Source organism: Hibiscus syriacus, unplaced genomic scaffold (genome assembly GCF_006381635.1).
Source record: "Hibiscus syriacus cultivar Baekdansim isolate YM2019G1 unplaced genomic scaffold, ASM638163v2 tig00110430_pilon, whole genome shotgun sequence".
NCBI lineage: Eukaryota > Viridiplantae > Streptophyta > Magnoliopsida > Malvales > Malvaceae > Hibiscus > Hibiscus syriacus.
In genome coordinates this window covers 1580157-1606155 of record NW_024062734.1, presented here as the reverse complement: position 1 = coordinate 1606155, position 25999 = coordinate 1580157, and the positions used below count along the sequence as shown (strand labels likewise).

The following is a 25999-nucleotide window of genomic DNA, read 5'->3' as shown; positions in this document are numbered from 1 at the left end:
TTATTTTTTTCCTGTAGGGGTTGTTGAAGCAGCTGCCATGGCTATTTCTGCAAGCTTCTGCAAGTTCAGCTTCACAACAGTATCCACAAACATCTTAGTATCCTCTTCAGTGTTCCCTTGGGGTATCTCCACCGTGTAGGACTCCAAAACAACACTATAAACCTTCCCTCCATCTTCTTTAAACTCGTTAACCGATGTAACAGCTCGATAATTATCCAGCCTATGATCTCCTCCGACAACCCTAAAGCTCAAAACATGTTCACTATCGTCTAATACCTCTAGTATCTCGGTGCTCGTTGATGCCGGTAAGCCCGAGATGATCTCGACCTCTCTTACGCTCCCGACTCCCCCGTCTCCCTTCATTGTGCTACTCTTGACAAAGTGCTTGTACTTGTTAGGGTTTCTGAAATCACGTACGATTGGCCATATGAAGGTTAGAGGAACGTTTACACGTTGTGTTAGCAAAGACGTGCATGTGTTTGGGGATGAAGGAAAGGCATGGTAGGTCTTGATGATGGACTCAAGCTTTGAGGTTTCCTCTTGGGTTAGAACATTATTGGAAGAAGTGGAACTAGGGTTCATGAAACAAGAGATGTGTTATTTTCTTTGGGAACTCTTGATGAGAAAGAGATAATCTTTATATGGTATAGCTTGTTTTATTTATCTACTGATAACGTGTCATGCGTTATTATATGATTTATTGGTGTATCGTGAAAACGTATAATTTTTATAATGGACGGTTACGATGAATTTGACGTAAACAAAATTTCCATTTTCTTCGTCGAACAATGTTGAAAGGGTGAAGTTGTAGCATTTTTCGTGTAATTGAAATTATTATTTTGGTAGGGAAAAAAGGGAATAATATACATTACATGAATCTGGGAAAGATATTTCGGTTACTTCAAGTATTTTGCTAAAATTTCCATACCAAATTAGTTGTATTGTTTACATAATATTTTCTTTAAATGGTATGTAAACTTTTAAGAAAAAAATTATATAAAGGGGACTGACCAAGTTCACATATATAGAGAGGGGATGGAATCCGGTTATATCATATAATTTTTTTTAGTTTTATACCGATTTAAGATAGATACCATAAATCAAGCGACTTCGGTGGTTAAACGTATTATTATTATTTGTAGAGGTTTCGAGTTTGAATACATTATCTACTTGGATGTTTGAACGTTTATTATCAAATGATTAAGATTTTTTTGAACATATACTACATTGTAATTATTTCATATTAATAAAAAAACTGTAAGTGGATGCTCGAAGACTTGCAGAGTTTTTTTTTTTTTGAATAATTAAAATTTTTTATTACCCAAAATCAACCAGTACAACATTAAGATACAAAGAAACGGAGCGAAATAAGCAGTGATCATCCAACACAAAAACAAAGATCACCCTATATTCCAATTCCTAGAAAGAGTAATATTAACATTGTCATTACAATTGAATTTCCTATTGCTTAAGTGTAGTCCAATTATATCTCTGATTGTATGGAATAATTCTTGAGCATTCTTGGATCTACCTTGGAACATTCTCTTGTTTCTTTCATCCCATAGTAAGTAAATAGTAGCATTAAAAGATAACTTTAGAATAAGAGTGAGCATTGATTTGCCTTTCCAAGCATTGGAAGCCCTTGCACAAAAAGCGTCCCACGGGCAAGGGAAGAAGTGAAGTCCCGAGAGAGAAAAAACATTTTTCCAGATTGAATTAGCCATAGGACAGAGAAGAAAAATATGGTCCCTAGTTTTCAAAGGCTCATCACAGAAAATACATTTGCAGTCAGTGATTAGTCCCATACAGTTTAGTCATTCTCTTGTAGTAAGCCTATCAAGCAAAGCCATCCAAGATATTAAACTATGCTTAGGAATGTGCATAGGAAACCAGACAATTTTCTGCCAAGGAACAATAGCTTTCTTGACTCTAATGGCATCCCAAACTGATGTCATTGTTAAGACTTGCAGAGTTTCAGTTGGCATAGTCGATAGTTTTATTATTTTTAATATGCTTTATTTTATATCTTGATTTATCTTATATTTTATAAAATTTATTGAAACAAAAAAATATTTCACATAATTTTATATACATTATTATAAATTTTATATTCAAAACCTTAATCTAATTTTCAAAAATGAAATTACAATACATTCAAATATATATTAAAGTTAGAGTTAAATGTGCATGTCTTCAAAATATGACCCTCATTTTAAATTAGTTCTTAAACTATTAAATGTTTCAGTTCTATCTCTAAACTATGATTATCATTCTAAATTAGTCTTTAAACTTTTGAGCATTTCAATTTCATCCCCAAACTATGACATTCATTCTAAATTGGTCCCCCAAACTTTTTGAATATTTCAATTTTATTCCAAACTGTACATATATACTAATCACATCTCTTGTTAATAAAATCGTTAGGTCAAGTTATATTATTATATGTTTGAAAAAAATAAAATTTAGGTTAAGCTATGGTTGAAATTAATTACATATTTGAATAAATTTGGGGGTGAAATTTGAAGATTCAAAAGTTTTGGAACCAAAATAGAAAGAGGGTCATAGTTTAGAGATAAAATTAGAATGTTCAAAAGTGTAAGGACTAATTTAGAGTAAGAGTCGTAGTTTTGAGATAAAATTGGAATATTCAAACATTTAAGGACCATTTTAAAATGAGAGTTATAGTTTGGGGACATATGATGAATTAACCCTTAAAGTTAAGAGGAAATGAGGGAATTGAAACCTCTTAAATCAAGCTGACTAAATGTAGCTCACAACTTTAATTATTATTTATTGGTTTTGATGGCACATAGCATCTCGTATAATGTGGTGTGGAATTTCATTTGCTTTAATTATGTATTAATATATAAACATGTCCTAATAATAAAATTATATGTTGATGATGATTTGCCGAAATTTAAAAGTAAAAATGAATTTCGATTGAAGCACAAGTTGATCATCGTTAATTTGTGTTTTCAAATCAACAGAGATGTTGAGGTCTGTTTACATATTTTTCTTAAGACAAATTCGATCGTTCTTACAATACTTAAAAAACGTTGACCGACTATCTCTACTCTCCCAATATACAACGAGATAAAAACTGCAAAGTTTGTTCATCTTTGAAAACTCAAAAAGTGTAGGGTGGAGGGTTGATAGTTGAGGAAAGAATTTGTTGAAATTGATGTGTATTCATGGAAGGGATGGTGTTACAAAAGATGAATGTCTTGGAGAAGAAGAATTAAAGGGAAAGATTGATATTTTAACTGTTTAAATCACCAAATTTTGCAGTACCAGCTCACATGCAGAGCTTGTATTTGTCTTCACAACAATTTGACACTCCTAGCTTTTGGAACCGTGGATCAGTTTCTTACATCCTATTTTACTGACAATAAAAGCACAAACAACAGCAAACATCAACATTGGGTACATTTGTACAGATTTTGTGGGGGATGTGCCATGGAATTGTCCCAGAATGTTTTCTCTTACAAGGCCCCATATTATAAGCATAGTCCCAAACAGGCTCATTCTTCCCCTCCTTGACATATCTGCAAAAGCTCCCACCACAGACAAGCAGCTTCCTGCAACAATCTGATGGAATCCAAGAGTTGGGATATTGGTGCCTATCTAATTACAGATTAATTAAGCATTGCATATGAGTCCTTAAACCGACCTCGAGGCTCTGGAGATCAGATACATCAGTATATTTCCTCAGACTGGTGATGTTATATAAGTTGAGCAATTTGCCATAACTTGGAATGGTGTTGCTTTTGATGATGGCATTGGTAAAAGCCCTTGGATATAGAAGGACCTTGACTAAATATGCGAGGAGGAGTTCACTAGCAATCTACTGAAAGGATGTTATCTCAATTGAAGTTCTGCAGATTCCAAATCTACATGGTACCCTGTAGAATTAGACCACAAATGTCAACAATTACTTTGATTTTGGCATATTTAGACAGATTCCCATACATATTTTATCAACTGCGATAAGAACTTTAAAAGGGTTTTCAGATTTTAAATGTCAGAGTTCCAAGCAATAATGGTTAAGCAATAGAACTCCATTGTTGCACTAAACTTTCCAGATGGCATGGAATGTTCAGATTCTAGGAAATAGTATTTTAAAAAAGGATCTTTTCTTTTATGTTTTTACCAATGGATGATCATAAAAACTACCAATGCATTATTGCAAGGGTGAAAACAAAGGAGTGGGGTGAAATGCGAAAAAATTTACCTGAAAAGAGGGTTTTGGAAGATTATGAGTAGGAAATACATGACAGAAGCAATGGAGGAAATGGTTTACGCATTTCTTTGAAGAAGCCATTGGAGGAGTCCCCCAGGAAATGGGAAGGAAAATGAAAAGAAGAGAAAAAACGAAGAGAGCAAATAGGGGAAAATCATGGGGTCATTTTGTTCACTCGTTTTTACATTTCCTTTTTGCTGTACTTGTCTTCGTTCCAATTTCATTAATAAATCTAGAAAATCAACAACCCTAATGGGTGTACTTATATTGATAATTTTGTATATAACTACATGATAAAAAAACTAAAACCGGACTTTTATTTTAAATAAAAATTTTAGACTTTTTTTCAAATAATCACTACTCTTTCATACATGGGTTATTCTTTTCTAATCTTTTTTCAAATCCCTTACTCTGATTATTAAAATCAATTACCATGAAAGAATCTAGATAACTTCATTTGTATCATCCATAAGGGGGGGAAAAGGCTTGTCCTTTTTCTTCTTGTTCAAGTTACATTTGCCAAGAGCTAAAACGAACATACAAAGAATTAACCAACAGGTCTGGTAACAGGATTCTTTAGTGGCAACTGAATCGATATATTAGTATCGAATTTGAAACACCTTTATTCTGGAGCAGAGGGAAAAGACATGGTTGATATACCTCTTTCAGGTTCAGCCTGTCAACTCCTCCATTAAGCCCTATTGATACAAGGAAAGTAATGGGAAGTCAGTAAAGATGCAGCAGTTGTTTGTCATGCTACAAGGTAACAAACTCGAAAATGCTACGCACCCGTGCAATGTATTGCTCAGCATCAGTTCGTTTGAGAAAGTGCATTGAATGACGAGCAAAATTGGCAGATTTATCGCTGAGAATTATTCCGCTACCTAAATCTTCAAGCACCCTTACTTTGATGTAGGGATCTTTTGGAGGCACCATATCCTGACAAACCAAGGACATTAGCCATTGCAATATAGTTCACAGTGACAGATGTTTTATAATGCTTTCTGAGCGAGAATAAAACCTGTATGGTGGAAGACCAATCAATTCTTGTTTAACTACTTGCAGTTATTTGCTTAAATTCAGTTTAAGACATAAGTTATATGTAAAACCAAGTCACCAACAACGGCTCCGATTTTAAATTTTAATCAAAGGTTTGCATAAGAGAAGAGACCTTACCACATTCACGTCAAGGCTCAGTTGTGACATGTATAATTTCAAAGACTTGGAATGATCTTTGAAATACTGTTCCTCTGAGTCACTGAACTTCTCCTGAATTTCAGGTGGAAGTTCATGAAGTAACCCTACCTTCCATGCCAAATCTCTTAGAATTTCTGCACGATTGTACCTGTAATTGAAATTAGTAGGTGATGTTAGAAACTGCATCTCAAACTGTAAACAAGCAGGAATCAGTTTCTTTAGGAAATAATGACAGAAAAAGTATGACAGACTTACACATATGCCATTAGGCATCGCTTGTTGCGAATTAGAGAAAGGTGGTGGATGAGTGATCCATAGTGGTCTGCAGTTTTAGCTGTTTGGACTTCCAGTCCCTCCTCTTGCATTTTCCTATTATAACATAAATCACACTTAAGGGGCTGAAATTTCTGTGCAACTAAAATTTGGTACTAAGCTCTAAACCCAACCAAACTCCCCAAAATAAAATAAATAAAAGAGGCATCTCAAGGAGTCCATTGTACGGTCTGAGTTTAACCAAAAACTCTGCAGAGAATATTTCATTGATGTCACTTCTCTACCTCAAGCTCTAGTACAAATTCATATACACAACTTACTGCAATCATATGAATAGAATTGAGAATATAGTTGAACTTAAAGTCTACCGGTTAACACAAATGCTACATTAAAGTTCTAGCAACCATCAATTGTTACCATTTGATATCCCATTTTAAGACAGTTCCAAAATATACAGAATCAAATCAGTGGTTCAGGTGCTGGAAGACACTTGGAGCATGGAGGTTTAATCAGATGCTGGTCCATTGACTAAAGAATTGACAAGGCAGCACCACCTAGTTCCAGGAGATATAGTTACAAGAAGAGGGGGTCGAGGAAGGACAAACAAAACAAAAGGCTAAAGAAGCAAAATTGCATCAAGAAATTACCTTATTAATGACTCGAGTGCATTATGATGTTCATTGCATTCTTCAATTACTCTCTCAAACAGCTCATTCTGCAAGATCTCATTTCATGCAACAATTAGAAAAAAACACTCGGCACATATCAACTTACACACAGCTTCGACAGCCAGTGGCCAATGCACACTATGTTCAGAATAGGCAAGTACTCAACCTGAAATTTGAATTTTCTTCTTTTAGTTATTCATTTTACTCATTGTGCCCAGCCTGAGATTTTATTTGTGCCCATCCACATAAAAAATGTGTTGTCAATATATGTGTGACCAACCTCAAAAATATTTCTTGTTCCGTCGCTGTGACAACATATCAACAAGTATAATGAAGTAGGGATTGAAAAGCTTTACCAATAAGAGGGGGAGCTGGGACAGGAAAATCAAAAGGAAACAAATCTGGATGTATTCGAAAAATGGAACCTTTTCAAGGAAAATCCTCGTGAAAACTGATAAATACAAGTATTCGTCCAGCATTTCACTTAGGAAACAGAAAATATTCTCAAATTTTGAGCTTTCGTGCTGGTAGGTTGTGTCATTATACAAAAAATCCGGAATATACAATGAACACGTAAAGAACATATACATAATACTAAATTACTAAGAATTTAACAATCTACAAAACTTGATCCTCGAGGACTTCACAGAGTTAACGGTACTTTCGGAAATAAACAGCCAACCTTCAGATATATTAGAACTGGAGCAAATAGTACATTGATGGACACCTAAATTCAAAGAGAATCAATGAACCCACCGAGCAATTTTCCAATTATATCATAACTATATTTGTTCATCTCTGAAACATTAAAATGTAAACTAAAAAGCGATTTCCACATAAAATTGCGCAAGCCAGTAGCCTTACATTGAAAATCTTGAGATGCCCTTTTTCACCAGTAGAAAACTCTTTCACCAGCTCGTACGCCTTTCTTCCGTGCATCTTCTGAATATATAAAATTCCAACCTTTCAATTATATACTTACCTTCAAAACCGAAATTATCTTTGAGATATTTCACCGAACAGGTTGCGCAATCTTTTTTCTTTAAGGTATATACAAGTACAAATGATTATGCTCCAAGAATAGCGTGAACATAGAAAAAATAGTTGGTGAAAAGTTTGGAAAACAGTTAAAAAATGCGTTTGCGTGGAAAATTGAAACTTTGGGAGGTGAGAAAGTGAAGATAAATACAGAGTTCTGTTTGGATCTAAAAGCATGGTGGAGGTTTTGGCGGGTGATTTTAGCGCCAGTGGGGCTTTTTTCACTTTGCCGCTTATAGTGGACCTAATCGACAAAATTTTTAATTCAATGGTCAAAATAGAATTGAGCCAGTAATTTAATGATGTTCGAGGTAGCCTACCCAACTTCCAAATTGTAAAGGACAAAAACAACAAGGGCAAGCTAGTTTGTTGTCATAATCAATGAGTCCTTCTCCTTTATTTTCCTTTTTGATTATTTGAGTAATCATGGCACGACATATCATCAATTACATTGCAAAACATGCTTTTCTTTTAATAAAAAATAAATAGGTGTTCAATTATAATGTTGTTAATAATGTGATGATCAATGATGATAAGGACAATTGAGGAGGATAGAGAGATATTGACGAAGCTTTTGGACCTTTTATCATATTCCATTGTTTTTCTTTATATATAATCATTATTGAGGTTTGGCCACCAATTTTCAACATCCCAAATAGTTAATACATTATAATATATTCCTAAAAAACAATATAATACATTAAAGGTGAGTTTGGTTCACGGAATGTAAGATTACCAGTAGGAATAAAAGATTACCAGGGAATATGATTACTGGGAATGTTGTATTTTGTGTTTGGTTGGTTTAGCAGGAATGTAAGATTACCGTGTTTAGTTAAAGGAATAAAAGATTATTGGAATGTATATTTGATCAAATTGTCTTTATTATATATATTTGTATAATATTACAAATTGTAAAATATTTATATATTTTATTTAAAAAATTAAATTCATAATATTTATATAATTTTTTTACAAAATTAAAAATATAAAAAAGGTTTAATGAAAGGGTAAAAAAAATTTTAACCCCTGAACTTCATATAAAATTTTAATTATAGATTTTTTTTTGTAAATCTAAAATAATTTAAGGATAAATTTGTAATTTAACATTCGTAGAATTTTTATTATTCAATGACAGAAGAATGATGTTTTTGGAAAAAATAAAAATTTAAGGGCATTTTAGTCTAAAACGTCGGTAATGTTACAATACCTAAGGGAATGGAGTTAATGGCATTCCCGGTAATATACCCAAAAAAATCTACTATTGGTAATAAAACATTACCGGGAATGAGATTCCCGGTCAACCAAACATGGGAATGTGAGATTCTCATCCCATGGGAATCCCACAATGCTTGAACCAAACACCCCCTAAGTATGCACATGGATTTCATAGTGGTAGAGCGCAAGGCTCTTAACCTTGTGGTCGTGGGATCGAATCTCATGGTGGGCAATTCATAATTTTGACTGCCGGAGGTCTCCCGCGGAAGTTGCTCTCAACCTGACGTTAGGGGCAACCTACTATCCTACCTCCCTCTTATTTCATTACATCTGAGAATAGGATAAACTAATTTTTATGGATTTCATAGATTGGTATAGGAATAATCAATTTCATAAAACATACTAAATAACAAATTTGATAATACTTTATTTTAAATAATTTAGTGTGATTATAAGGTAGTATGTTCAGAACTTTTTTAAAATTTATTGACAACGTACACACATTCTGTAAATACAACTATTCAAACTTGAATCATATAGTGAGAAAATATTTTCTTTTATCACTGAGAACAATATGTTTCATTGATTATAATTGAATATCAGTCTCAATATTTGTAATCATCTAAAGCTTCAAACATTTTTTGGTACCAAAGCATGACCATGATAAGGCCATGGAAAATGCAAACGTAGGTGTTGGAGAAAAGGCGAGCAAGTGTGCCTATGAACTGGCTGGAACCAGAATGCACATAGCCCTACAATATTTATGTGGCATACTCATCACCACTCTTATAAGGTCAATCAGTTCCATCCTTTATTCTTTTGACCTGTTTGCCAATACATTAAATTTGGTGACCTAATCAATCTCTAAAGACTAAAAGCCACATTGCCGCTATCAACTTTTGGTTTTTACGCTGAAATTGTCACACCCATTACCAAACCTTTATTTCTACTTCAAAATTTTCAATATGGAGGTTGCTGGTGCAGTTGTTGACGATCGAGTATTTATTAAGATGCATGTATATATTGAAGGATGAAGTGAAAAATTAAATTATAAAATGTTTAGAGAGAAAAAATAATATTGTATTACTTTAATCAGAAAACATCTAAACAAAAATTTATCGTTGAACGTTTTAGTTTTATATTTTTCAATCTCTATCATTTTTTATTGGATGTAGTCCGAAAGAGATATTATTATCCGTCTCAAGAGGACTATTTGACTTGTTATGGCACACCTAAAAACATTTTTGCATGACAAATACGATAGAATCGAAAAGAATGGAGGATGAGTCGTGACAATCAAGGGGACTATTTGACTTGTTATTCGAGGGAATTATTAATCAATCATAGTGGCGGATGTAAAATTTTTAATATTATTTTTCAATAAAATGAGTATAATTTTTTTTTACTCCCCTTAATATATTGAACTATATTTAATCATTTATCCAAAATATTGAATATGCATTTGATCCCCTAGGGGCCAAGTGCATCTGCCTCTCATCGCCAAGACACAAGGATGATCGAGTAGTGTGTAAATATAGAATGATTAAAGGAACTAAAATTAAATATTTTTGAGTGCGGTGGTAAGATTGTGACTGTGGATGATGGTCGGTATACTATGATAAAATGTTTGAAAAAGAATATGAGGTGGTCAACATATGATTTTTACATTAGCAAACAACCAACCTATGTTAAATGAAAAATCAACCACATCATCTTGTTGTTTCCGATTTAATACATGAATTACTAAATTAGGAATAATGTCAAATTGAATGACAAAATTAAAATTTTAAATTTTAATGACTAAAATAAGAATGATGAGAAGAATGAATGATGAAATTTATAAATTATCCTTAAATTTTACATTGAAAATAACTCTAGAATGAGTTTAATTTGAATTTAAATTTAAAAATTTATTTAAAACAATCAGATGAAGGTTTCTCTCTATTATCTTAATCTAAATTTTCTTTCAATGTTTTTGTATTGTATTTCTCTTTTCCTTTTATTTTTGTTTAACCGACGACGACACCGATCTTAATATTAGTTATCGATTACTGGTGATTATTATTATTTTTTCATAATATGCTCTTTGTTTTCCTTTTTTCTCGAGTTTTTCAAATTTAAATAAGAATATTTGTCTTTCTGACACACTTTTCTCTGATTTTGTGATACATTTTTTTCCGTTTTTGTGATATGTTCCTTATGACTTTTGTACGTTTCTCGCATACCTCTATGGTTGTGTTGGTGCTTGCACAAAGACCCTCATGATATTTATTTTCTGATTAGTTTGTCGGTGGTCACGTATTATCATATCCTTTCTTTGGTAAAAAAATATTTATCGATATAATCAGAACTGTGTAGTGAAACAGTCTACCAAATTATTTGGTTCACTCACCACTCATTTATCACTTCGTAAAGCGTCTCATTTGATAGAGACAAAAAATTTTATGAAGATTACTGGTTCTTTTGATGTTGAACGTCATTTTCAATAGAATATTTCGTTTTTCTTTTCATCTTTAGGCTTAATACTTTTGTTTTATATGTAAAATTTTATTTTAAAGTCCTTATTTTTCTCGCTATATTTGAGTATGTTTTAGTTTTGATTCATTCAATTATTTTTACTAATAAAATTCAATTTTCATTATAAAAAATATTTAAAACAAGACATATTTTGACCATCAAAACTATATAAACTTATTTAATATCAATATATTAAATATAATCATGAAATTTTAAAGATATATTTTATATTTATTCAATAATTAACATTTTAACAGTCCCCTCTGCCATTAACGGTAAGATTCGACAGAAGAAAAATATTTATGAAAAAATATGGAAATGTTGACTGAGTTGCTTATTATAACTTTTCTTCCTTAACCGAATCTTCCAGATTTATCTCTCTATATATCCACACATATATACAGAGAGTTCTTTACAACAAATTAAAGGAAAAAGAGAAGAAGAAAAAAACCCATTGTTTTTAGTTTCATTAAAGAGAGAAAAAGATCCAGTAAGGGCTGCCATCTGCGATGGCCGGTCTTCAAAGATCTGCAGTTTCTTTTAGAAGGCAAGGGTCTTCAGGGATTGTTTGGGACGACAAGTTTTTATCGGAGTTAAGCCAAATGAAACCAGAACAACAAGAAGGAGAGACCAAGCAAGAAGAACAAGGGCCGGCGCAAGACAAGGATAACAATAACCCAGAAAAAATCGATGTCGTTAAGGATAGTAAGCCGACAATTGCTCCCATCAACACCACCGTCGAAAGAAGCCGATCTAATGGCGGTGAAAGACGAGGTTACCGTACTGGTAAGGTGTGCCCTGCTATTGACCCGCCTTCTCCAAAGGTTTCAGCTTGCGGTTTCTGCAGTGCTTTTGGGAAACAAAGCAAGAAAAATGGTAGGAAAAAGCCTGGTAAGCGTAGATCAAGATAGTTTTTTCTTTTCGTTCTCATGTATTTTCCGGTGACCGGAATTGCAAATTCCTGCGAACTTGAATGGTAGTTCTGGGTATATTGATTTATGTATTTCTTAGGTTGTTTCTAGAGAGATTGAAGCTTAAATTGAAGTCCATCTATATGAAAACAGAGATGAATGTTGGGTGTTTAAAGTCTTGAATTTTTGTGTGTGTTAATCTTCTTTACTTGTGTTTCATAAAATGTGAATCGTGTGGATATGTAAATTAAACTAATCTTAAGGCATTGATTTGATCTTTACAGAATAAGAACAAAATTTATCTTTTGTTGTTCCTTGGAGATTCTTTCTTTTTTCTTTTGGGATGGGAAAATATAGTTGTACTAAAAAACAGGTTTCAGATTTCTGGGATGTCTGGTTTTCTGTCTGAATTTGTTGGGGGGGGGGGGGAAGGTGAGCTTGCAAGGGAATATTTCCTGTTTGGGTTTGGCAGAAAATGTAGGGATCATCAAACAGTGGGAGTGTGTTGATTCCTTTTGCATTCATTAAAGTTGGAATAGTTTCCTTTAAATTCAACCATCTCCACTGCTTAGGAAAGGACTAGGTATAGGGTTTGTTGAGACATGTATGTGAATTATCATCAATCCTATCTCTAATAATCAAGACGCTCTCTCAGTAATTTTTATTAACAGTATTATAAGATAATATTTTTTTTAAAATTTTATTAATAAATTGATAACACACTCTTCAACTTTAAAATTTCGGAAAAGAACAATATATTTTTACCTTTAAGATCACTTGATGGTTCAGTCTATAAATAAATAGTTTTATCTGAGTTCTCAAACACATTTTCAGATCAACAATATTTAAAACATATCATTTAGATCCAATATAATATATTAACATCATCAACCTATTATATATTATACAATTTAGCATTGATGTTGTTATGAATTGTCATATCAATATGGTTGATTAACATATTAACACTGTAATGATTAATGATGCATTTCATTGATGAAAAATTAATATTTATTTTTTTTCTCTTAATTTAAAAAGAGAAAATCGCCTCAGTGACCAAAAATACCTTATAATATACGATTTTAACCAATTTTTTTTAGATTTGCCAAAATGACCAATAAAATCGCAACGCGATATCAAAATCGCAACGCGATTTAGAAAATCGCAACGTTAAAAAGAAAATCGCAACGGTCAAAAGAAAATCGCAACGCGAGCTTCCAAGTTCGCAACGCGATTTAGAAGAAAATCGCAATGCGATTGATTGAATCGCAATGCGATTGAGAGAGTCGCAACGCGATTTAGAAGAGAATCGCAATGCGACTGAGAGATTCGCAATGCGACTGAGAGAATCGCAATGCGACTGAGAGAATCGCAATGCGATTGAGAGAATCGCAACGCGATTTAGAAAATCGCAACGGTCAAAAGAATAGTTAAAAAAATTTTGTTTCTTAAGAATTTTCTCTAAAAAGATAGTATCCGCGCGGACGTGTCGAAGACACGTATTACCACGACCACGACCACGACCACGACCACGACCACGACCACGACCACGACCACGACCACGACCCGACCCGACCCGAGACGAGACGGCGGCGGCGGCGGCGCAAAAGAGTCCCCCTTGTCCTCTTTCACTCAACAAGGAAGTGCAAAATACAAGCCTTAAATACCATTCCCAATAGTATTTCCAATACTATGTGGGATTGAGCATTACCAACACTTGTTCCAAATATCATTATTCTTCATAAGTTATCATCCATTACAATATGAATTAGTCGTGTTAATGAACCAATATACCTCATTAATATATGGTATTGTTGAACAAAAGAATGATGATGATGATCTTATTAAAGACCATCTAATACGAAAGAATCCAATGCATAACCGATACCTTATTGTGAAACTAATTCACATAGAGGTTGTACGTGAAAAAAAAATCTTTTACTTTTATAGTAAATATCTATCTCAATAATTTTAATATAAAAAATATATTTTTTATTTAATAATAGAATTATTTCATGTATTTATCAAGTTATAATTTTAAATACTTATTAAAATGAATTAATTTATTATCGATAATTCATATTGTAATGGATGATAACTTATGAAGAATAATGATATTGGGAACAAGTGTTGGTAATGCTCAATCCCACATAGTATTGGAAACACTATTGGGAATTATATTTAAGGCTTGTATTTTGCACTTCCTTGTTGAGTGAAAGAGGACAAGGGGGACTCTCGCGCGCGCCGCCGCCGCCGTCTCGTCTCGGGTCGTGGTCGTGGTCGTGGTCGTGGTCGTGGTCGTGGTCGTGGTCGTGGTCGTGGTCGTGGTCGTGGTCGTGGTCGTGGTCGTGGTCGTGGTCGTGGTCGTGGTCGTGGTCGTGGTCGTGGTCGTGGTCGTGGTCGTGGTAATACGTGTCTTCGACACGTCCGCGCGGATACTATCTTTTTAGAGAAAATTCTTAAGAAACAAAGCGATTTTCTAAATCGCGTTGCAATTCTCTCAGTCGCGATGCGATTCTCTCAGCTCGCGTTGCGATTTTCTAAATCGCGTTGCGATTTTGATATCGCGTTGCGATTTTATTGGTCATTTTGGCAAATCCAAAAAAAGTTGATTAAAATCGTATATTATAAGGTATTTTTGGTCACTGAGACGATTTTCTCATTTAAAAACCATACTAAATACAAAATAAATTTAAGAAATATATTGATTTTCTATTTAAAAAGCTGAGGACTTCATTTACTATTAAACCATTATTTTATTATGAATTTATTGCTTACCATCTTTTCTTATTCTTTCTTCCAAAGCTGAAGAAATTTTGATATCATTTATTTGTCTTTGAAAACAGAGGAGTTGGTAGGGTTCACAAAAAATAGAAATGGGAATTGATCGGAATTCAAATCCAATTAAATTATTAGGATCAATTCCATTGAAAATTGATTGTGTTTAATATGTTATTATCTGTATCATTATTAAATGTTTGAATGAATTTTATATCATGAATTAATTTACCATTAATTCAATTGATAATCTATCGAATTTATTTTTATTTTAAAATACAATTTATATTATTATAATAATATTTTTGGGTATAATCGTTGGTATATTATTTATTAATCGATTAATCCGGACGGATAGTACAGAGATAAAGGTGACCCTCTCAATCAAGTTTGCTACATTCACAAATATCAGAATTTGACATTTTTTTTACCTTAAAGAAATAATATGTCATCCTACTAAACAAACTGGTGAGTACTATAATAATATTTTTTAATGATTCATACTTTCATATACGATTTAAATAAAAAATCAAAACTTATTATGTAATATTCAAATATAAGATTTAAAAACTATACCAACTATTATTATTTATTAATTTTAAATTTTAAATATATTTTTATGTAACGTATTTTTGATCATTCATATCATACAATAAATCAAATATAAAAATTTGGGGCCCGAGACATTAATAGAGATAAGCTTGGTTGGATTGAGTTGAATTTTAGATCACTTCGACTGTGACTCGATTATTGTATTCTTTCACCAAAATATTTGACTTGACCTAACTTTGAAAGAGTTCCATTTAATCGAAATCCAAATTGATTTTTTTGAAATAAAAATCCATCCCAATTCGATATTCAAAAACTATCCCTGAACCCGACCAAGGTTCATTCACACTCATAAAAGCAAACCAAAAGGTCAACCTATTCAAGCCAAAAGAAATTTAGGGATTCAGAACTCATACCTATTTATTTAGGAGAAGATTTTGGAAGGGCGCTAAAGCTTATCATATAACTCATGCTATATTAATATAATAAGTTTAAAATTTTAAAATAGAGTGTAGATACATTATTAATTACTAAAAAGGATTTTAAATATATACTATATTATAATTATTTCATACTATTAAAAAAACAAATTATGTAATTTCATAAGAGGCAAAACTAAAGGATTAAATCCCAAGTGATTGAGTGGGATGGTTTGCCAAAGACTCCATTGTGTCATCTCGCTCACCTGCAATCATCTTCTACAAACGCAAGGGAAAATGACAAATAATAAGGCCAATCTTGCCCTATCTACACATCTTCACTTAAGCCATGTATCCCCTGCTCAAGAGGATAAATGCTATATGTCAAATAATATCATAGTATATGCTTGACACAATAAAGTATTTGAAAAACATATTAATGTAATTAAAATAAAGGGTAAAGTACATAAATGGTCGTCCCCGACTATAGGACATTATTTTGTTGAGTCCATTGACTATTAAAAGTTACAAAATGACCATCCGACTATAGAACGTTATTTTATTGAGTCTTCCGACTATTAAAAGTTATAAAATGATCACCTGACTATTCATATGTTCCAAACTCATCATTTTTGTTATAAAAATTGACGATTTTTTGAGCTGGACGTTAATTTGTTTGACTAAGATATGATAAAATTTGATCTCATAACTATTTGAGTTGTATTTTATGAATCGAATCTCCATTTACATTATACCATCAAACTAGTGCTTTAGACATTATGTCGTCGAGTCAGTGCTTGAAATATAAATTTTTATTTTTAATCAGTTAAATATAAAATAAATAAAATTTGTACCAATTGAATTTCCGAGGACCTCCTTTTTTTACCGGTTGGCTTTGTTCACGGCGTCTTCAACAATGAAAGTGACCTTATCTTTGTTAAAAAAGCCATATTTGGTGTGTAATTTTAAGAAATGATATCAAATATTTAATTAAATAAAAATAGCCACCCTTGTTTCATCATTATATCTTTTTATAGCAAGGGGGTGGGTAGGATAAACCAACCAAAGATAGTGGCCCCCTAAGGTCAATTCCAGATGTGAACACTTCATCAATACATCCATCAATATGGAATGTATCGGAAACTTCAAAGCTTATCACCACATTTATTATTTTTGGGTTTAGGGTTTATTGCCATTGGCATCAAAGTATATGTTGCTAGGTTTGGATTGAGAATGCTCACTTTTTTTTTTATCCATCTGTTATAAAATTATCATTAAACTCTTACTATTATTATAGTATTGCAGTGCTAATTTATAATTTTTAGAATTTTAGTGACCAAAAAGAATTTGATGTCTTTTAAGAAAGATTTCAAGATTAAATTTTATGAACAGAGAAATAGTAGAAAAAGTTTTGCCTCATTTTAAATAAAATCGAAATCTATACGACTATCCGACACAAAGAAATCAGAAAGAAAAAGTGATAAACAAACTTTCGATTCATTATGTTTACACGGTCGAAAACAAAGGTAAATGGCTCTACACGTTTCGACGTCAAGCAAATAAATGTCTTCAAATTAATCTGCTGTAGTGCATGAACAACATAAACCAACTGTTTTTGTGCCGAGGAATGAATACACTACGATTTCCATTCAAATAACTTTTCGAACACAACTTCCATTGCTATTCGAGAGGTGTCCCCAAAGACCGAATTATACTGAAGCCTCGTAAACTAGGTTTTAAGCCTTCGTTTCTTGTGCATGGCGTGCGTGTGTAAAAAAATAAGCTTAACGGGCACCGAGCTTAGGACACCCCTCAGCAAGAGGAAGGTCTAAATTTTCAACAGTTCTGAATGTTCTTGGAACCATCTTATCTACATACAGTGTTCCATCTAAATGATCACACTCGTGCTGCAAGATGCGTGCCTGCCACCCCGAGGCATCTACTTTGATAGGCTGGCCATCACGACCCAAGCCTGTGACCTCAACATCTAGATGTCGCTCCACAACCGCTCTGAATCCATCAACACTGTAAAATGACGGGTAATAAATCATGAGACTTCAATCTGAGGTGATTTAAAGCTGTCGGGTTCTACTGGAAATTTTAAAATCATCAGCACCTCTTTTATGTGACTCATAATTGGTAGTCGTTAAGTTCGTTTAAAAGATGCAACCGTCCATAAATAATTTCATACTACTAGTGACACTATTACGAGATCTAGACTTCGAAAGTTAGTAACACTATTCTCACATGGAGCATACAAGGTAGAAAAGGGAATTGTTAAATATCAAAATCTGCTGCATTTTGGCAAATTCGAGGCAAGAATCATCCAAATCTGATTAGATAATCTAATTTGAAGTCTTAAGGAAACAACAAAGCACATTTCAAGCCTATATTACTAACTTTGTTACTCTCTGACACGGACTTGAGCGAGAAAAGAGAGCATTGACGAGAATTTACATACTCCTATTGTATTGCCATAGTTTTTTTGATAGAAGATGAGGCCTCGTAAAACCCCCCTTTTTTTACCCTCCATGTTATGAAAGTAACATGAAGGGCATTGAAAGGAGGAAAAGAGCGCCTATAATTATATTAAACAGAAGAATAGTACATTGCCAACCCTTACAACAAACAAAACTTCCCAAAAAGCATAAGACTTAAAAACCACTATCAGCTGGACAACGTAGTCACTAATAACATAAGACTGAGAACCAAAATCTGCAGTAACAAAGTGAAACATACACACCAACTCCCCAAATACTAAGGCAGCAAATCAACCTATACTATCTTTAGCTAATCTGTCTGCTTCCCAATTATCAGCCCTCAAGATAAGCCTTAACGTAATGTCCAACCCTTCCATAGTAGAGACTATCTCCTTCACCAATGATTGTAATAAAGGGGTGCCTAATTCCGGATTTTTGATCCACTTCAGCGCGTTGGAAGAATCTGATTCTAAAATAATCCTCTGATTAAGAACCCCACCTAAATCAATAAGCAAACCCAACCCCCTCTTAATCGCCAGAAGTTCTGCCATAATCGGGGGACCTCCCCCAACATTTTCAGCAAACCAATGAATCAACTTACCACTGTTGTCCCTAATCAGGCCTCCTATATCTCCTTTGTTCCACCCCTTCACCATTGCTCCATCAACATTAATCTTTATGAACCCAACTGGAGGAGGAACCCAGCACGAAGGCTTGGATCTTACTTTGTGACTAACCATTGAATCAGCAAGTGTTAGATCACCCACCAGGGAATCGAAAGGAATCTGCGTATCAAAACTAGCAGAAAACCAAGAAACTATTCTAAACCGAGCAATAAAGAACAACAACACCACATCCAACTTCCCTTTCTTAAAAATAACTTCATTCCTAATTTTCCAAACTGTCCACAAGACTGCCCTTGGAATGTATTTCCAAATACTAGAATTCGGTAGAAGCTCGTCCCACTGAGTGATGCAATCTAAGGGTTTATTAGGAATCACCCAAGCAACATCCCACAAATTCAAAAATCTGACCCACAGTCCCCAAGCAACCTCACAATGCAGAAAAAGATGGGAAACAGATTCGCCAAATCTGCCACACAACGGACATAAGGAATCTTCAATTCCAGCCACTCCACGCTTTAACAATTCCTCCTTAACCACCACTCTCAGATGAACTACTTGCCATAAAAAGGTTTCAACACGGGGAGGAGCTATCCCTACCCAAATATTTCTGGTATGAATGAAATGTTTGTGTCCATAACTGAATAATAGTCCAGGGAGAAAGAACCTTAAAGCTTCTTTATTTTCAGCTAAAGGTTAAGCTAGACCAAAGCCATAGTGTTTGAGAATATGATGATTCAAGATACCAGCTCAAGCAGTTAAGTATGCTCTAAGGCTAGGTCTGTCCATAGACTCCTCATGTGTATATTTATACAAGACAGACTAAATTCATAAACCATACCATAGAGTTTATGATATGACCTTATGAGACAACAATTTAATAACTTGATGATGCCCTTCTCTTTGTAAGTTCAATGCATTCAAAGTCATCCTAGCACACTTCAAGAGCTTTCTCACTCATAACGTGATTTCTTTTCTTTTCCGCTTGCTAAAATGATCTAGGAACCACACATTATTATTGCATTGAGTACTTAATTGAATCAATAAGAAGAAAAGAGAAGGAAGTGGAGTGTTAGGGGGAAGAATCCAAAGCCTCCTAACTCATTGCCCCACCCTTAAAAAAAATGCACAGCAGTATCCTACAAGAAATCAAACATTTTACTGAAAAGAACAACATAACAAACGAACACGATCGTTTAGGTACTATAAATAAGTATGGGACAAGTTGAAACAAGCAAAATATCGCTAAAACCAAATGTGCACTTTGGGAATTCACTATTACTATCTTACCTCAAACAGCCTTCAAAAAACAGTGCACTCCTATCGCTCTTCTTTTTAAGCTTTGGATTTACTATAACCTGACTCAAAACAACTAATAAATCTTAATAGTAAACTGAAAAAAAAAACTTGGACCAGTAAGAGTACAGGTATCATTTCAAGTTTCATTCGTTCTTGATTCTAACATAAATTAGCATACCAGAAGATCGAAAGGACGTCGATCCTGCGCTCTAATTTCTTCCTTGGGCGCATAACTAATATATTCGGCTGTATCCTCTAAAACTATGATCTGCAAAACATATAACAAAACTTTAGCAGAGTTTAAGCCATAGTATTAAATTGTGACCGCAACGAAGTGTATCGTCCGCAACACCTGCAGCCGCAATTTAGTCCTATGGTTTAAGCGATTCTAAACAAAAATGTCATACTTTTCTAAAGGACAGAAACAATAATACTAATAAAAAACCAAAAGGAGGTAACTTTGGAAAACTAACTCTCAATGGGATTCCAATTTGAGGGGCAGCAAGGCCTACACCTGGAGCCATCCTCATAACCCGAACCATATCAGCAATTATCTTCTGTATCCGCTCCGACCCTATTTCATTCGGGTCAACTTCCCTGGCAGGCTCATGCAAAACCGGGTCACCCGCTTTAACTATCTCAGGCAAGCTCATTTTATTCTTATCTCCAAGACCCAGAAACCAACCTGCTTTGCTAACAGCCGAAGAAGAGAGAGGCATTCGGGGAGTTAAGAGTGGGTCCGGGTTGGAAAATGCGGGTCTGGAAAGGGGAATTCGGGTCGAAAGATAAAGTGGGGCTGATTTGGCGGAGTTCAAGCCGAGAGTGACCGGTGGTAAGAGACGAAATGAGAATCTGTGAAGAACTTCCATGGTCGTCGGTGGCTGTAATAATTTTGCAGTTGAGGAGTTTTCATAAGCAGCAGGGTTTGAGGGTAAAGCCCATATTTTTCAACTTTTGCTGCTTATTATTGAGTTCTATGATTGAGCCTGAATTTCAGCTTCACTTGAGTTTGCCTTGGGCTTCACTTAGGCTTTATTATCATTTTAATATCCATTTTTAATGGGTAAAGTACACAGTCCCCTACTTATAAGATAGTGTTTTGTTGATTTATTTAACTATTAAAAGTTATAAAATGATTATCTGGTTATAGAATGTTATTTTGTTGAGTCATCTAACTATTAAAAATTACAAAATGATCATTTGACTTTTCATATGTTCCAAACTCGTCATTTTTCGTTAAAAAATCGGCAATCTCGATGTTAACCTATAGATTGAGATATGCTAAAAATCTGACCCCTAAAATTTCAAACTACTATCATATCTCATTCAACATGTTAACATTCAGCTTAGACTAACATCAATTTTTTTATCGAAAAAGGATGAGTTTTTGAATATATGAATAGTCGAGTGGTCATTTTTTAACCTTTAATAGTCGAGTGACTCAACGAAGCAAAGTCATATAGTCAAAGGTATATTTTGTAACTTTTAATAGTTTTAGGCTCGATAAAGCAACACCTTATAATCAGATGATCATTTATGTACTATATCCCTTTTATAATTTATCTTTTAAATTTTGTTTCTATAATAATATTATGATTAGTTTGTCCATGATAACGAGATTAATCACAAATCATAGAATAATTATTTTTAAATAGTCTAATCTTTTATTCTTTAAATTTTGAGTAGACTAAAATAATCAAATTTGTAGGATATCTTAAACAAATCATTTGAGAATTACCATACAATTTTAATCTCATGGTCGGAAATTTCAAACATTCAAAATCTGTCAAGTTTAATTAAGAATGGTATTTTATATTAATAGAAAGCTTATTGAATCTAGTTTCTGCTACAACAAATGAAACGAGATTTTAATATGTATAATAATATATATATTTTTTTATCTTTGAAGGTAGCACATACTTCTTGTTAATGAAAGTTAGTATTTTTATCACGGATGAACACAAAGTTTTATGCTATGGGGACGAACTTTTAAAATTTTATAATTTATAAAATTTTAAAGGGGTGAAGATAGATTTTTAATATAAAATATATAGAAAAATTAAAATATTTGATAATTTTAGGTTTTCATAAGAATGACCGTCTCTATCTACCCATTGATATATCCCCAATTCCTATTATCCCGTTGAATGTTATGAGATTATGAAAGTACATCTGACATGATTTAAAACGTCTAATGAAAATAATAAATAATTTTTATTAAAGTATATGACTAAAATTTTATTATATTTCGGTTAAAAAAATTATGATATAACTCGTTTGACGAAGAAACAAATTGGAAGGAAAGATGAATATCTATAATTAATACGAATTCTCCTGTGTCCATACAATTATTTATAAGGTTTGATGTACCTTTGCGAAATTCTCTTGGACATAGTGAAATCCCTTTCCTTTGGTATTTGTTTTCATGTTCTTTAATTTTCTATTTTAAAAACCGTCACGTAAAAGTTTTTACCTTCTTGTTTGCGATCTTATTGCTTTAATTATTGTTTATTATATTCAGTAATTTTTCTGAATAGAAGTCGTTAATTTTATTAAAATAAAAAAATATTTAAAATTATAATGAATGTTTGCAATCATGATCATAAATTAGAGGTATAATTAAATATTTTTCTACTAATTGACATAGTAAACTAGTCACTTAAAATCATACAAGAACAAAATTAAAAAAATTAAAAAAATCCAACCAAACAACCCAAACAAATATAGATACAGGCAGATTTGATTGCATAGACAATCAAACTATAAAAGGATATTAAAACTACAGAAAGATCATCGACAAACCGCATATCATAGATGAGCAACATAAGAAAACTATCAACGAAAGCAGCCGCATATCCAAATCTAATCGAATGGTCCAAAGTAGGTAAAATTAGCTTGATAACAAATAAACACCATCTTTATTATTCGAGGCATCGTCAAATCCAATCTAAATCCAATTTTAAAAAAATATAAACGAAAAGAATGATCAAATGACTAATAAAGAAGACAAAAAAAATGTACCAAAAGGTAGAGAAAAAACATGCCACAAAGATAAATAAAAACGTGACATAAAAAAATTGTGTATCATCGCAGGTCAAGAAAAATAAAACAAGTAATCTATGATTTTTTTTCTTCGCATAAAGAAACTTAAATACATAAATATATTTTAGAAATAAATTTCAATAACTTCCAATAATTAATTTAAGAGTTAATTATATCATATGTCCCTAAACTAAGTCTTCATTTTAATTTAGGCCCTAAACTTTTAAACATTCAAATTTCATCCTCAAACCATGCTTTCATTTTAAATTAGTCTCCAAACTTTTGAACGTATCAAATCCATCCCCAAACTATAACCCTCATCTTATATTGATCCCCAAGCTTTTAAATATTTTAATTTCAACTTTGAAGTTTTGAATGATTTAGGGGGGTATAATTGAAATGTTAAAAAGTTTGGGGACTAATTCAGAATAAGGGTCATAGCTTGAGGGTGCATTTGGAATGTTCAGAAGCTTAGGGACCAATTTAGAATTGGAGTCATAGTTTAGGGATTAAATTAAAATGTTCACAAGTTCAGGGATGAATTTAGAATAAGAGACATGATTTGGGGATCTATGTTGATATCAACTCTTATTTTAATATTACATATATCTTTCGAATACATCACTCATCAATTATTTTATTTTAGTTCCTATTAAATTCATCTCCCTCGTACTAGAAACAGAAGAAAGCCTAACCATACAGAGTTTAAGTAGAATAAAATTTGTGTAATATAGAAAATGATTAAGATTTTTCAAATAAGAAATCATATAAAATGAAATGACAGATGGTGGATAGATGTGAGTGAGTAATAAAATAATATCCCAACATGGGGCATGGGCAGAGTGCAGACCCAATTATTCAGCCTTGCCCGAGAGTTTAGGGCACCCATATGGGTCACAGCTTGTTCCTACCCAATAATTTACACTCGTGCGATATTTATGTATTAAAATGGCCATACCACTTTTAATATAAAATTAAACAACAATATTCTAAAAAGTAAATGCATACAATGAATCTACAAGGCAAATAATTAGGCAGGTACGCATAGACGCCATAAATGCTCGTTTTTTTTATTTATACTGAATCATGAAACTTCTAGTAATTTTAAGAAATAATAATATAATTTATTACATGCAACACGTATTTGCTAATTGATGTTCGTATTCTTAAGGTGTAATTTCATTTGAATTGTCGACTCCAATTGCGTGTGGGAAACTTAAATGTTGGATTTTATCTTCAAAGTAAAAAAAATACATATATGATAATAAGTAGGCAATATTATAGGCTTTACAAAGTTTTCTTCGACTTTTAATAAATATTATTTATAGTTATTTGATTTTTCCAATTTAATTTTAAAAATGAGTATTCATTAGTTTTTAGTTTACTTGATTCAAGTATTCTATCTATTATTTGATCAGTTCGAGTTTAAAAAGATTTTACCTAATTCGATTTTGGGTAAAAACTCTGATCAGACTTGACATAAATATCTAACAAAAATTTTGTTTTTATTGGATAAAATAAGTATCTAGTTGAAAAACTATATATATAGATATTATTGTAATTATCTCTAAGTATATAAGAGATAATTACAATATTTTTTCAGGTCAAGTCAAGTATGAAGAAATTAACCCTAAATTCAAATATGATCATATCTTATACTTCAAAAAAAAATTAAATTTGACTCGAACTTTATATTTTTTTAAAAAAATGACTCTATTTAGTTGGGTCAAAACCTATCAAGCTCGAGTCTCATGCCCATCCCTATCTCGTTTACTCTATCCACAATATTATAATTCAAATTTATGGGTTTACTTGAAATTTAGTGTCTCATTTCACTAAAACAATCTACTATTGATATAAATATAACCATTTTAACACATAATAACAAAATGTAACAGGTTTAAACATAATAAATTACAAGGGGTTTAACACACGTATTTGTAATTAGGGTTTTGATACTGATAATTTATTATATGTATGATGTATAATTTTATAAAACAATATATAAATAAAATTATAATGTTGTTATGCCTTTCTTTTAATAATTTTTAATATGAATTTAAAGATGAAAAATAACATTATAAATTTTTTATTATAGTATAAATATATAAAATAATTATCCAATAAATTTATATAAGAAATGGATATAGATATATACTAAAAGTGCATGGTTTTGTCAAGCACCACTGTTCATGCATACTTTTCGCGAAATACGTTGATGTCGGTGCGATAAGTCCAATTCAAATAAAATAAAAATTCGATGATTAAAACCAATTTAAAACTTAATTACGAAAAATATAAAACTAATATTCTAATTAGACTTGAATTAGTAAAAGTTTGCTTCCATTTGTTGAAAATTCTGCCATGGCGTGCTGATGCAACAAATATGTAAAAAATGGAATCGCAGCCTAACTTAATATTTTGTTTGATTTTGCTGCCTTTAAATATCCAAGGCCATTCCCCTTAGCATGGCAGACCATCATCAATAAACAAGCAAAGGCTACTCGATCCAGGATTACAATGAAGAAAAGCTCCAGATTTGCAGACCGAAATGTTGAAAACCGCAAGGATGATAGAGCCGTGACCGAGAAAAGGCGGCGGCTGCTCCGTCGAATAAACTGGAGAAAAAGCCGTCCGTCGACATAAACGAAAGTGCCGAGGCGTTCATCCAGAAATTCAGGCATCAACTTCTGCTCCAGAGGCTTGAATCTATCGAAAACTACGAGCAAATGCTGGCTAGAGGTCTCTAA

At 32.7% G+C, this 25999-nt stretch overlaps 4 protein-coding genes across 4 annotated transcripts; 1 reads left to right on the top strand and 3 right to left on the bottom strand.

Moving 5' to 3' along the window:
• Positions 1-582, bottom strand: LOC120125337 (abscisic acid receptor PYL2-like). Its single transcript, XM_039143781.1, has one exon. The coding sequence runs from the start codon at positions 580-582 to the stop codon at positions 1-3; it is 582 nt and encodes a 193-aa protein (XP_038999712.1).
• A 4086-nt stretch (positions 583-4668) lies between these two features.
• Positions 4669-7488, bottom strand: LOC120125236 (DNA replication complex GINS protein PSF1-like). The gene is made up of 6 exons (XM_039143718.1): positions 7243-7488; positions 6358-6425; positions 5693-5806; positions 5417-5585; positions 5030-5179; positions 4669-4938 (listed from the first exon to the last, which is right to left on the bottom strand). Exons 1-6 carry the CDS (start codon positions 7315-7317, stop codon positions 4912-4914), a joined length of 603 nt encoding a protein of 200 aa, XP_038999649.1. The 5' UTR covers positions 7318-7488; the 3' UTR covers positions 4669-4911.
• Positions 7489-11556: 4068 nt separating this feature from the next.
• On the top strand, positions 11557-12065 carry LOC120125267 (uncharacterized protein At1g15400-like). Its single transcript, XM_039143743.1, has one exon. It carries the CDS (start codon positions 11658-11660, stop codon positions 12057-12059), a length of 402 nt encoding a protein of 133 aa, XP_038999674.1. The 5' UTR covers positions 11557-11657; the 3' UTR covers positions 12060-12065.
• A 5357-nt stretch (positions 12066-17422) lies between these two features.
• On the bottom strand, positions 17423-21137 carry LOC120125271 (peptide deformylase 1A, chloroplastic/mitochondrial). Its single transcript, XM_039143747.1, has 4 exons — positions 20681-21137; positions 20386-20475; positions 20199-20266; positions 17423-17830 (listed from the first exon to the last, which is right to left on the bottom strand). The coding sequence occupies exons 1-4, from the start codon at positions 21074-21076 to the stop codon at positions 17590-17592; spliced, it is 795 nt and encodes a 264-aa protein (XP_038999678.1). The 5' UTR covers positions 21077-21137; the 3' UTR covers positions 17423-17589.
• Between the last annotated feature and the right edge of the window lie 4862 nt (positions 21138-25999).

Coding starts and splice junctions, on each gene's coding strand:
- LOC120125337 (XM_039143781.1), bottom strand. CDS start 582: ATGAACCCTAGTTCCACTTCTTCCAATAATGTTCTAACCCAAGAGGAA.
- LOC120125236 (XM_039143718.1), bottom strand. CDS start 7,317: ATGCACGGAAGAAAGGCGTACGAGCTGGTGAAAGAGTTTTCTACTGGT. Junction 6,426..7,242: donor GGCATCTCAAGATTTTCAAT/GTAAGGCTACTG, acceptor GAGATCTTGCAG/AATGAGCTGTTTGAGAGAGT. Junction 5,180..5,416: donor TGAGCCTTGACGTGAATGTG/GTAAGGTCTCTT, acceptor TTGGTTTGTCAG/GATATGGTGCCTCCAAAAGA.
- LOC120125267 (XM_039143743.1), top strand. CDS start 11,658: ATGGCCGGTCTTCAAAGATCTGCAGTTTCTTTTAGAAGGCAAGGGTCT.
- LOC120125271 (XM_039143747.1), bottom strand. CDS start 21,076: ATGGAAGTTCTTCACAGATTCTCATTTCGTCTCTTACCACCGGTCACT. Junction 20,267..20,385: donor GACGTCCTTTCGATCTTCTG/GTATGCTAATTT, acceptor GTTTTGAGTCAG/GTTATAGTAAATCCAAAGCT. Junction 17,831..20,198: donor TTTTTTGAAGGCTGTTTGAG/GTAAGATAGTAA, acceptor GTCATTTTACAG/TGTTGATGGATTCAGAGCGG.